The 14115-nt window shown below is 52.8% G+C and overlaps 1 protein-coding gene across 1 annotated transcript; it reads left to right on the forward strand.

The window, feature by feature from the left end:
• The first annotated feature begins 1545 nt into the window (after positions 1–1545).
• On the forward strand, positions 1546–12925 carry LOC137603031 (complexin-2-like). Its single transcript, XM_068326213.1, has 4 exons — positions 1546–1715; positions 2279–2387; positions 10783–10958; positions 12730–12925. Exons 2-4 carry the CDS (start codon positions 2357–2359, stop codon positions 12922–12924), a joined length of 402 nt encoding a protein of 133 aa, XP_068182314.1. The 5' UTR covers positions 1546–1715; positions 2279–2356; the 3' UTR covers position 12925.
• Positions 12926–14115: the final 1190 nt, after the last annotated feature.

The raw sequence follows: 14115 nt of genomic DNA on the forward strand, positions 1-14115 counted from the left end.
TCTGCTGTGCTTGTTTTTACAGCAACACACAACCTGTGTGTCACCCTCCTCACCCCCTCACCCTCCTCACCCCCTCACCTTCCTCACCCCCTCACCCCCTCACCTTCCTCACCCCCTCACCCTCCTCACCTTACTCTCCCCCTCACCCTCCTCACCTTACTCTCCCCCTCACCCTCCTCACCTTCCTCACCCCCTCATCCTCCTCACCCCCTCACCTTCCTCACCCCCTCACCCTCCTCACCCCCTCACCCCGTCACCTTCCTCTCCCCCTCACCCTCCTCACCTTCCTCACCCCCTCATCCTCCTCACCTTCCTCACCCCGTCACCTTCCTCACCCCCTCACCTTCCTCACACCCTCGTCTTCCTCACCCCCTCACCTTCCTCACACCCTCACCTTCCTCACCCCCTCACCTTCCTCACCCCCTCACCTTCCTCACACCCTCACCTTCCTCACCCCCTCACCTTCCTCACACCCTCACCTTCCTCACCCCCTCACCTTCCTCACCCCCTCACCTTCCTCATCATCAGACTCGTCCCCCAGACTTCCTCCTCCTCTTCATCACCCGTCTGAATCTCAGATCTTCTCCATGACCCCCCCCCTCGCTCCAGCTGCTCCGCTGAGCGTGATTACCCATGATTCATTGCCCCATCGCTGCACGGTGGAATAATGAATATGGAGCGACTGGTTCCAGATCCTGTCTGTCTGCAGAGCGCCGTCGTCACGACGACAGGGGCCGTCTGACTGGAGCTGATGCTGACACGTCCAATCAGATGTCAGATGGGTCATGTGGTCCTGCAGAGAGGGAGGGGCTCCTCAGGGGCTCCAGAGTGACTCTAGAGGGGCTCTAGGGGGGCTCTAGGGGGGTCCAAGGGGGGCTTCAGAGGGGTTCTAGAGGGGCTCCAGAGGGCCGACAGGGGGACTCCAGAGGGGCGGGTTCTAGAGGGGCTCCAGAGTGACTCTAGAGGGGCTCTAGGGGGGCTCTAGGGGGGTCCAAGGGGGGCTCCAGAGGGGTTCTAGAGGTGCTCCAGAGGGGCTCAAGGGGGGCGACAGGGGGGCTCCAGAGGGGCTCTAGCAGGGCTCCAGAGGGGCTCCAGAGGGGCTCCAGAGGGGCGACAGGGGGGCTCCAGAGGGGCTCCAGAGGGGCGACAGGGGGGCTCCAGAGGGGCTCCAGAGGGGCGACAGGGGGGCTCCAGAGTGGTTCTGCTCAGGATGTTCTTTTGATTTGTGTGTGTATGGGGGGGGGGGGGCTGTGTGTGTGTGTGTGTGTGTGTGTGTGTGGGGGGGGGGGGCTGTGTGTGTGTGTGTGTGTGGGGGGGGGGGGGCTGTGTGTGTGTGGGAGGGGGCTGTGTGTGTGTGTGTTTGTGTGTGTGGGGGGGGCTGTGTGTGTGTGTGGGGGGGAATGTGTGTGTGTGGGGGGGTGTGAACAATGTCTCCACTGGTCGGGGGGACGTGAGCGGGACGCCCCTCCCCGTGTGAGCCCCTCCCATCATGTTGTGAACGGTAACCCCGCCCCCCCATCTCCTCCTCCCTCCTAGGCGCGTGCGTGTCTGAGTGTGTGCGCGTGCAGGAGGCGGCAGCAGCGGGGGGGGGCACCAAGGACGTCCTCTCAGCCCCGCGAACCGGAGATGCGACGGAGCGGTTAGAGCCGCCGCTGCCGTTACCGGGACTTCATCGGTGTCTCCGCTCCGGTCCGCTCGGCGCGCGTGAGGACGAGGTAACCGGAGCTCGATGCGGGGGGGGGGGGGGGGCTCTCCAGCCGCCGCGGTGCTGGAACCGGTCGCACCGGGACGCGCATCCCGGTGCAGCCCGTTCGCGCTACCGGAGGCTGTCCGTGACAAACTGCCGCAGCGGGACCGGAGCGGGACGGCTCGGGCCCCCCCGCGGGGGGCGGAAAGTTTGATCCGGGATCCGGTCCGGTCCGGTCCGGTCCGGTGCTGACCGACCGGACCGGACCGGACCGGACCACTTTATGAAAAGTCGCCGCTCGCGCGTCTGCCGGTGCCGGTGACAGGGACCACCGGGACCACCGGGACCACCGGGACCACCGGGACCACCGGGACCACCGGGACCACCGGGACCACCGGGGCTACCGCGGGGGGTCTGCGGTGAACTGTAGTGACCTTGGTGTCCTTCAGTTGACGCATTGACGGAACCCCCCCCCCCCCCGGAACGTGACCGGTCCCGCTCCTCCGATGTGTTGTGACTGTTTGACAGTTTGTGTGTTACCGTACCGGAACCGGTCCGGTCGGTGCTGATCGGTGTTCTGCCCCCCCCCAGATCCACAAAGGACTTCCACTTCCGCCTCCACCGAATGTGACATCGCTCCGACCGGAAGGAGGAATCAAAGCCATCAGCATGAATTTCGTGATGAAACAGGCGCTGGGAGGTAAGACCGACCGGGACACGCTCCGGTGCCCCGCCCCCCTCCCGTCCTCCGGTTCTCCTCTGGTTCTCCTCCGGTTCTCCTCTGGTTCTCCTCCGGTTCTCCTCCGGTTCTCCTCCGCTCCGCCGCAACTCAAATAGTTGTCAGAGGGGCTCCATCAATCATCCATCCATCATCCATCCATCATCCATCATCCATCCATCATCCATCATCCATCCATCATCCATTCATCCATCCATCATCCATCCATCCATCCATCCATCATCCATCCATCATCCATTCATCATCCATCCATCCATTCATCATCCATCCATCATCCATCCATCCATCATCCATCCATCATCCATCCATCATCCATTCATCCATCCATCCACCATCCATCCATCATCCATCCATCATCCATCCATCCATCATCCATCCATCATCCAACGATCATCAGGTCAATCTAATTGTGATACAGACTACCCAAACAGGTGGGGGGGTTCTGCTGCTGTCACGGTGGTCCAGTCTGGTCCTCCTCCTTCCTTTGGGGCTTCTGATTGGTCCATCCAGCCCATCTGGTCAGTAGAAACAACATCATCCCATCTGCCCTCGATGCTGGTCGTGTAACGGTCGTGTAATGATCGTGATGCAGGTCGTGTAATGGTTGGATGCTGGTGGTGTAACGGTTGGATGCTGGTTGTGTAACAGTTGGATGATGTTCGTGTAACAGTCGGATGCTGGCCGTGTGACGGTGGATGCTGGTCGTGTGACGGTTGGATGCTGGTCGTGTAACAGTTGGATGCTGGTCGTGTGACAGTTGGATGCTGGTTGTGTGACGGTTGGATGATGTTCGTGTAACAGTCGGATGCTGGTCGTGTGACGGTTGGATGCTGGTCATGTAAAAGTTGGATGCTGGTCGTGTAACAGTTGGATGCTGGTCGTTTGACGGTTGGATGCTGGTCGTGTGACAGTTGGATGCTGGTCATGTAACAGTCGGATGCTGGTTGTGTGACGGTTGGATGCTTGTATGTGTGACGGATGCTGGTTGTTTACACTCCACTCAGGAGTGGAATCAATAACTGCTATTGATCGGTCGACAGGAAGCAGCTAAACGCTGGTCACACACTTTGTTGATGCTCCATGATGTACTGAGGTGTGTGTGTGTGTGTGTGTGTGTGTGTGTGTGTGTGTGTGTGTGTGTGTGTGTGTGTGTGCGTGTAGGTGTGTGTGTGTGTAGGTGTGTGTGTGTGTGTGTGTGTGTGTGTAGGTCTGTGTGTGTGTGTGTGTGTGTGTGTGTGTGTGTAGGTCTGTGTGTGTGTGTGTGTGTGTGTGTGAGGGTCTCACTTTGTCAGGGGGCGGAGTCTCTTCTGCTCTTGATCTCCTGCCGGCTTCAAACAGTCAGGAAGTCACCCTCCTCTTCATCACTGAATAAAACTCTGAGGAAGAGGAGCAGAGTCGTGGTGGTGTGGGGTCCATCACCCCCCCCCCTTCTCTCCACTCCCTAGATTACAGTAAATCTAAAGGGTGAGGCTCAGCCAGGCTGTCAGGGGAGTGTGTGTGTGTGTGTGTGTGTGTGTGTGTGTGTGTGTGTGTGTGTGTGTGTGTGTGTGTGTGTGTGTGGGATGGAGGACTGGTGGTTTTTTTTGGTCAGTTTTCTTTTTTAAGGAAAGACAGAAACTTGTGCACGCTGACATTCTGATATCCAACACACACACACACACACACACACACACACACACACACACACACACACACACACACACACACACACACACGCAGGAGCTTCTACGGACGGGGTCTAAACAGTTAAATTAATCTATAATAATCATGAGCTCTAAATATCATTTAAATCATTAAAATCTCATCAATCAGAATTCATCAATATATCAATGTAGCAAAACTACAGCTCCCAAGATGCCCAGCGGTGAACCAGGAAGTACAGTGTCAATTCAAACCAATCAAACATGATTTAACCAGACGGTGACGGGTCGCGTGTTCGGTGTCTTGAACCGGTACGAGTTTACCGGAACAACGCGTTATGACGTCACAGACGACTGACGACCGGAAGCAGATGTAGCAGCGACAGACATGACGTAAACAAACAACGAGCAGCACTCACCGGCCACCTGCAACCTTACAGCCAAACCGCTTCCTGGTGACGTGACAGGGATCACGTGACATAGCCTCACTGCGCACCGCTGTCTTAAAGGGACAGTACCTAAACTACTAAATCACCGCTCACGCATGCTGATTGGTCAGTCATGGATTCCCAACTGAGAGCCCCTCCCCTCGGGTTTTTAATATTTTTTTATCAATACTTTCCTTTGTGAAGTATTTTTAGAACCTTTTTTTAGAATCACAAACAGCTCCGCTCTCTGAAGCGTCTCTTTTGTAGATGGTCTATTATTTATATCTCATGTACGTCCAACCGCTAGCCCCGAAAGTCTTTATGCCCCGCCCCCAATGGGGTGTGTCATCAATGTTGTAGTCATGGCAACATGACAGCCGTCAGCTCGCAGCAATATGGGTCAAGTCTGGGTTAGGTTAGAGTTAGGGTTAGGATTAGGCTTTAGGTTAGGATAGGGTTAGGGTTAGGATTAGATTAGAGTTAGAGTTAGGATTAGGCTAGGTTAGAGTTAGGGTTAGGCTTCAGGTTAGGGTTAGGTTAGAGTTAGGGTTAGGATTAGGCTTTAGGTTAGGATTAGGTTAGGGTTAGGATTAGATTAGAGTTAGGGTTAGGATTAGGCTAGGTTAGAGTTAGGGTTAGGGTTCGGCTTTAGGTTAGGGTTAGGTTAGGGTTAGGATTAGATTAGAGTTAGGGTTAGGATTAGGCTAGGTTAGAGTTAGGGTTAGGTTAAATTAGGATTAGGTTAGGTTAGAGTTGGGGTTAGGATTAGGCTTTAGGTTAGGGTTAGGTTAGGGTTAGGTTTAGGATTAGGATTAGATTAGGTTAGAGTTAGGGTTAGGATTACGATAGGTTAGAGTTAGGGTTAGGTTAAATTAGGATTAGGTTAGGTTAGAGTTAGGGTTAGGCTTTAGGTTAGGATAGGGTTAGGGTTAGGATTAGATTAGAGTTAGGGTTAGGATTAGGCTAGATTAGAGTTAGGGTTAGGGTTAGGCTTTAGGTTAGGGTTAGGATTAGGCTAGGTTAGAGTTAGGGTTAGGCTTTGGGTTAGGATTAGGTTATGTTACAATTAGGTTTAGGATTAGGTTAGAGTTAGGGTTAGGTTAAATTAGGATTAGGTTAGGTTAGAGTTAGGTTAGGGTTAGGACCTCTGACTGAACCGGACCAGCACCCTCGTGGTGGAGCTGGACTGGAGGAGATGAGACGATCAAGAGATGTTGACACCGAGCAGACACTAGCAGCACACACACACACACACACACACACACACACACACACACACACACACACACACACACACACACACACACACACACACACACACACACACACACACACACACACACACTCCTCCTGGGGGGTTGAGGGAACCTTGACGGTCTACCGACACCGCCGGCTGCTGAGCGGCGGTGTGCTGCTCATGTCATCACACATTCACGCCTGTGACCTAGAAAGCAGCAGCTTCACACACACACACACACACACACACACACACACACACACACACACACACACACACACACACACACACACACACACACATAAACACACACACACACACACACACACACACACACACACCCACACACACACACACACACACACACACACAGACACATAAACACACACACACACACACACACACACACACACACACACACACACACACACACACACACACACACATAAACACACATAAACACACACACACACACACACACACACAGACACATAAACACACACATAAACACACACACACACACAGACACATAAACACACACACACACACACAGACACATAAACACACACATAAACACACACACACACACAGACACATAAACATACACACACACACACACACACACACACACACACACACACACACACACACACACACACACACATAAACACACACACACACACACACACACACACCCACACACACACACACACACACACACAGACACATAAACACACACATAAACACACACACAGACACATAAACACACACACACACACACACACACACACACTCCGGTGAGAGGGTTGACTGGATAGCACACATTAGCATCATGGAGTACCCTCTGCTGTTGTTACTCTGTGTGTGTGTGTGTGTGTGTGTGTGTGTCTGTGTGTGTGTTTATGTGTCTGTGTGTGTGTGTGTTTATGTGTCTGTGTGTGTGTGTGTGTTTATGTGTCTGTGTGTGTGTGTGTGTTTATGTGTCTGTGTGTGTGTGTGTGTGTGTGTTTATGTGTCTGTGTGTGTGTGTGTGTTTATGTGTCTGTGTGTGTGTGTGTGTTTATGTGTGTGTGTGTGTGTGTGTGTGTGTGTGTGTGTGTGAGTGTTTTATTTGCTCCGGGTCTCAGCAGACTGTTTTAATAGAAAGCACGTCCATAAATGTACTTCCTGCGTGTGTACACAATTCTGTGCTCTGTGTGTGTGTGTGTGGGGTGTTCCTCCAGCCACGCCCACCATATGGGTGGGCGTGGCCAATGGGAAGATGGGAAGTGCTTGAAGATACATGGGTTGGCTGGTTTTTAATGATGCTGGTGTGAACCTGTTTGTAGGATCATTAATCACCGATCAATACAGCTACTGGGATCAGATCAATAACACACACACACACACACTCACACACACTAACACACACACACACACACCAGTGTGAGGGATCATTGATTGGCTCCTGAGCCATTGGGCGGATCGGATTCAGAGACTCCACCCCCTGCTTTGACACCTGACCACCTGTCCCAGGTGTGAATTAGCCTGTGGGTGTGGGGGGCGGGGCCACGGTCTGGTACGGCCCCTACCGATCAGGTGTTTGTGTCTCTCCAATCCGGGCCCAGCCCCCCGCCCCACCCCGCTGGTTCTGATTGGCTCAGGTTCTGTTCACCCTGGAACCCAGACGCTGCCAAGGTTTCCATGGCGACATCCCCGCTGGGCCAAGCCAAGGTGAAAACAAGCTCGGTCACGATGCTGGGGGGGTCGCTGGACTACTGGCTCTGGGTGTAGGTCCCCGTGTCCCTCAACATCCGGGGGGGGGACTTGTCCGGGGGCGGGGCTCAGCTCAGGGGTCAGGACCACGCCGTGCAGCACCTGCCTCAGGCCCCGCCCACACGCTGACGGATCTTTTTGAGAGTTTTCAAAATGATCTGGCAGCGTGTGGGCGGGGCCTCAGGGCAGGACCCCCGCTAACATGCTAATGGTAGCTGCTAGCGGTTTGGCTGGGATCCTGTTCGGCAGGTGATCAAACAGGAGGAGATAACCCCTCCCCTGTTCTGAACCCCCCCCCCCCCCGGTAGAACGCTGAGCTAACAGATCATCATCACTCTATGTGTGATGGTGAGCCGGAGCTACGGTTGCCATGGTTACCGGATTCTAATATTTGGGTTATTTGTTTGTTCATCCGTCATTCAGGCTGCTGGTTGGGCTGCGTTCCATTTCGCTTCCAGCAGCTTCCTGTGTGAAGGCTTTCCCTCTGGGCTTCAGGACCTTCAGCCACGTCCTCGTTAGGCCACGTCCTTGTTAGGCCCCGCCTCCTGTCTCACCTGATTGGACCCATTTTATCATTAAGCAGAAAACAGGAAGTCAGTGCCGCGTGAAAGCAGAATGTGTTCTCAAACATGCTAATGTAGCTTAACACCCAGACAGCTAGCCTGCCGTTAGCCTCGTTGCTAGCATTAGCGCTGCTTCTGCTTCCATACCTGTCGGTGCTCAACTTCCTGCTGCAGCCCTGCTGGTTGCCTGGCAACAGGAGATGTGACAGAACATGTTGAGAGTGTTGGTGATGAAACACTGCTGATGTTCATCACGTGTGTGCGTGTGCATGTATGTGCGTGTGTGTGTGTGTGTGTGTCTGTGTGTGTGTCCAGCTTCTGTTGGGCTCCAAACAGGCTTCTAGGTCCTTGAATGAAGCTCCGCCCCCCACGCCTTTTGAATAAAAAGAAAGAAATCAGATCAGAGCTTCTCCACGCCGCCGAGGTTAACCGTACTGCTAATAGAACGCTAACTGAACGCTAACAAAACGCTAATGTTAGCTAACAAGAGCGGGAGTCACACCAGTCCCAACCACAGGTGGCGCCACTGATGTCGACGCAGACGTACACTTAGTGATTGTGTGAATCAGACCCCATGTGATCAATGGCCACCCCATGTGATCGATGCCCCCCCCATGTGCTTGATGCCCCCCATGTGATCGATGAGCTCGTGGAGGAGAGGCTGATGATGCGCAGCAGGAAGCCGTGGATCCTCTGATCCAAACGCCTCGGGGCAGGTGGGGGGGGGGGGGGCATGATGCTGGGAAAAAACACCAGAGAGGATCTCAGCCAGCTTTGCTGGGGGGGGGGGGGGGCAGAGGGGGCTGTTCACCTCTTCTGGTTGAAGTAAAAATCCATCCTGAGGCTCCTCAGTTCACTTCCTGTGATGAGTGGGGCTCCACCTACAGCATCCAATCAGATCATTGATTCTGAGATGATGAACATCAGGCTCAGGTTTAGGTTCTGGCTCAGGTTCAGGTTCAGGTTCAGGGTTCAGGCTCAGGTTTAGGTTCTGGCTCAGGTTCAGGTTTAGGTTCAGGGTTCAGGCTCAGGTTTAGGTTCTGGCTCGGGTTCAGGCTCAGGTTCAGGTTCAGGTTCGGGTTCAGGCTCAGGTTCAGGTTTAGGTTCAAGCTCAGGTTTAGGTTCAAGCTCAGGTTCAGGTTTAGGTTTAGGCTCAGGTTCAGGTTTAGGTTAAGGCTCAGGTTCAGGTTTAGGTTCAGGGTTCAGGCTCAGGCTCAGGCTCAGGTTCGGGTTCAGGCTCAGGTTCAGGTTCAGGTTTAGGTTCAAGCTCAGGTTTAGGTTCAAGCTCAGGTTCAGGTTTAGGTTTAGGCTCAGGTTTAGGTTAAGGCTCAGGTTCAGGTTTAGGTTCAGGGTTCAGGCTCAGGTTTAGGTTCTGGCTCAGGTTCAGGTTTAGGTTCAGGGTTCAGGGTTCAGGCTCAGGTTTAGGTTCTGGCTCGGGTTCAGGCTCAGGTTCAGGCTCAGGTTCAGGCTCAGGCTCAGGCTCAGGCTCAGGTTCAGGTTCAGGTTCAGGTTCAGGTTCAGGCTCAGGTTCAGGTTTAGGTTCAAGTTCAGGTTTAGGTTCAGGCTCAGGTTTAGGTTCAGGTTTAGGTCCAGGCTCAGGTTCAGGTGCAGGCTCAGGTTTAGGTTCAAGCTCAGGTTCAGGTTTAGGTTTAGGCTCAGGTTCAGGTTTAGGTTAAGGCTCAGGTTCAGGCTCAGGTTTAGGTGCAGGTTTAGGTTCAGGCTCAGCTTTAGGTTTAGGTTCAGGCTCAGGTTCAAGTAGACCTGACCCGTGTTCAGACTGTCCTCTTGTGCGTCAGGAGGAGACGTGGTGTCCTGCTTCCTGTGTCGGCGGCGGTTCGTGTTTCAGCCTCAGTGGTGATGAATGTTTCGTGTCCCAGCATGCTCAGCGGCGGGGCCAGGCTGTCCTCCAGTGATAATGGGTCCCAGCAGGAGATAACGCCGTGATGGATGGAGCTCTGCCCCCCCAGACCCTCCCCCATCCCATCAAGTCCTCCAGAGAGAACGTCCAAACACCTGGAGCTGCTGTTTGCTCTGCCACACACACACACACACACACACACACACACACACACACACACACACACACACACACACACACACACACACACACACACACACACAAACACACACATACACACACACACACACACACACACACACACACACACACACACACAAACACACACATACACACACACACACACACACACAGACACACACACACACACACACACACATACAAATACACACACACACAGACACACACACACACACACACACACACACACACACACACACACACACACACACACACACACACACACACACACACACACACAGACACACACACACACACACACACACACACACATACAAATACACACACACACAGACACACACACACACACACACACACACACACACACACACAAACTGTTCAGTCATTTCTGTCCACGTCAGTAACTCAGACAGACGTCGGTGTCAGTGGTTTCTACGGTAACGACCTTCAGGGGTTTTAGAACGCAGACGAGAAAGAAAAACATTGAGGACGAAGCAGCAGCTCCACACCATCATCATCATCATCATCTGGTGTGTGTGTGTGTGTGTGTGTGGGGGGGGGGGGGCTGAGGGGTGCAGCTCCATAGGCTCAGGACTCGTCGGGGTCACGTCCACATTTGACCTTTGTCACCTGTTGTCTTGGGTTCACACCCCCCCTTCACCTTGTTTTTTCAGGTGCCACCAAAGACATGGGGAAGATGCTGGGGGGGGAGGAGGAGAAGGACCCCGACGCCCAGAAGAAGGAGGAGGAGCGGCAGGAGGCGCTGAGGCAGCAGGAGGAGGAGAGGAAGGCCAAGTACGCCAAGATGGAGGCCGAGAGGGAGAACATCCGCCAGGGAATCAGGGACAAGGTACCCCACACCAGGTCACAGCCAGAACACGAGTCACAACCAGAACCGGGGTCAGATCCAGAACCCAGGTCAGAACCAGCACTAAACCACATCCCATCAGAACCAAATCAGAACCAGCATCCGTCAGCTCTGTTCAGGGCACACATCGAACCGCGTTGGTTTCTGTTCTCATTCTAACTCCAGTCTAACTCCAGTCTAACTACAGACTAACTCCAGTCTAACTCCAGTCTAACTCCCGTCTAACTCCCGTCTAACTCCAGTGTAACTCCAGGCTAACTCCAGGCTAACTCCAGTCTTAGTCCAGGCTAACTCCAGTCTAACTCCAGGCTATCTCCAGTCTAACACCAGTCTAACTCCAGGCTAACTCCAGTCTAACTCCGGTCTAACTCCGGTCTAACTCTTGGCTAACTCCAGTCTAACTCCAGGCTAACTCCAGTCTAACTCCAGGCTAACTCCAGTCTAGCTCCAGTCTAACTCCAGGCTAACTCCAGTCTAACTCCAGTCTAACTCCAGTCTAACTCCAGGCTATCTCCAGTCTAACTCCGGTCTAACTCCGGTCTAACTCTTGGCTAACTCCAGGCTAACTCCAGTCTAACTCCAGGCTAACTCCAGTCTAACTCCAGTCTAACTCCAGTCTAACTCCAGGCTAACTCCAGGCTAACTCCAGTCTAACTCCAGGCTAACTCCAGGCTAACTCCAGTCTAACTCCAGTCTAACTCCAGGCTAACTCCAGTCTAACTCCAGTCTAACTCCAGTCTAACTCCGGTCTAACTCCGGTCTAACTCCAGGCTAACTCCAGTCTAACTCCAGGCTAACTCCAGTCTAACTCCAGGCTAACTCCAGTCTAACTCCAGGCGAACTCCTGGCTAACTCCAGTCTAACTCTTGGCTAACTCCTGGCTAACTCTAGTCTAACTCTAGTCTAACTCCAGTCTAACTCCAGTCTAATTCACTGGGAACAATTGTTTTTGCAGTGGCTGATCAAGCTGCATCCAAACGTTCCTCTGGAGAACATTTGATGGAGCTGATTAAAACCTGTTTTTGGGGATCAGCTATTCCCACAAACATTCCTGGAACAAATGTGATGAAACTGAGAGGAAGCAGGCGGTGCCAGAGGCGGAGCCAGAGGCGGAGCCAGAAGACGTAAGAGGAAGTAGCTCAGACAGTTTGTAGAAGAAGACACGACGTCTAAGAAGCTGCAACTTCCTGTTGACCAGGAATGACTTCCTGTGACTCTGTTCTGTTCACCAAAGTGGACAACAGTCCTCTGACCCTAACCTAACCCAATCTAACCCTAACCTAAACCTAAACCTAACCCTAAACTAACCTAAACCTAAACTAACCTAAACCTAAACTAACCCTAACTTAACCTAACCCTAACCTAGACCTAACCTAAACCTAACCTCTAACCCCTAACCTAAACCTACCCTCTAAACCTAATCACTAACCTAAACCGAACCTAAACCTAACCTAACAGTTTGGACAGCCAATCAATGAGGTTCCATTTTCTGGTGATCACTAAACAGATTTTGCATCCTTCCTGGTCAATGTTTAGAATTTATAGCGACAGGCCACGCCCCCTAAAGGATGCGCGTCAGGTTGTCAGAGGAGGTGTGTTGTTGCCGTGGAAACACAGACAGATGGGTGGAGTGGTGATGACCTTCCTCTTGATGAGGAGTCAGAAGGTGTTTCAGGTAGAAGCTCTGAGGTGGAAACCGTTGGCGTGACCGAACCCCCGGGGGGGCCTCACACCCCCCTCCTCTCTCTTCCAGTACGGCATCAAGAAGAAGGAGGAGAAGGAGGCGGAGGCAGCAGCGGCGATGGAGCAGGCGTCGGAGGGCAGCCTGACGCGGCCCAAGAAGGCGGTTCCCACCGGCTGCGGCGACGAGGAGGAGGAGGAGAGCATCGTGGACACGGTGATGAAGTTCATCCCCACCCCCCTGATGGATATGTTCAACAAGAAGTAACGGCGTGACCCCCATCCAGCCACACATCGCTCCGCCCACGACTCCGCCCACCCGTCGGCCCGTCTTCTACGTGTTGGGACCTGAGCGGCGGCGTCCGGTCGGCCTCCATCGTGGGGGTGTGTCCGCTGGCGCGCGCTGGGGGTGTTCCCTTCATGTCTGACACCTGGAAGACAAGCCGACGCCCCCCTCATCCTCACCTCTGATTGGTTAACAGCCTCTGGATATTAAAGAGGATTATTTAGAGTAACATGTGACCAAGAGTATAAGCCATATTTTTATCCAATCATATCAGAGTTTAGACTTCCTGTTGTGTTCTTGATCTGTGATCAGCTGTACAGGAACCTGTCTGTCTGTCACACGCAGGGCGACGGGTTCACGTGTTGGTGTTCTTTACTTTAGCATGCAGTAACGTGACGTGACGTTCGCTCACGGGTCCGTGTTTGAGGCCAAAACCGCTTCCCATTGGTTCAAACAATGTTTGTTCTGATTGGCTCAAAGCAGTGTGACTTCATTTAGGCTCATGAACGGTCGGCGCCCCAAACCGTGTTGTGATCATACGTGAACAGACGTGACGATAGTGCAATATACCCCGTGTGAAGTTGTCCTGACGGGAACAAAGTCCCGACTCAGCAATAACAGACAATCTTCATCGTTGTGTGTTCACACTTACTCTATCTGTGTCGCCTTAGCAACAGTGTAAATCCAACACTTTTGATTTAAATAGAGACGAGGGGGAACAATTTGTTCCACGTTGTAAAAACACGTTTCACGTTGCTTAAAACAGGAAGTAGAAGGAAATCAGCTGTCAGCACAGGAAGTGACACGAGGGAACCTTTGACCCGAACCCAACGGCACAAATTTACACGGATGGAATCACGTTTTACAGTCTTTCCAAACATTCCAGAGATTCCAGACATTCCACCAGACGCGTCGCTAATGCTAAACGTGACGCAGAAGCGAGTCTGTTAGCCTAGCCTACGACTGCATCACTAGTAGACACAAAAATATTAATAAATATATTACAGAAACATTTAAAGCTCATCAAACTCATGATGCTGCTAATGACGCTAGCTAAATGCTAAATCTAAACCTGTTCCTGTTAGCGCCGCTTCTTGAGCTCAGACTAGTGGTGGAGATAGTTAGACCACCTCCTGTAATCTGAATGTGCTTCTGGATGGCTAATGCTAGCCA

Source organism: Antennarius striatus, chromosome 10 (genome assembly GCF_040054535.1).
Source record: "Antennarius striatus isolate MH-2024 chromosome 10, ASM4005453v1, whole genome shotgun sequence".
Lineage (NCBI taxonomy): Eukaryota > Metazoa > Chordata > Actinopteri > Lophiiformes > Antennariidae > Antennarius > Antennarius striatus.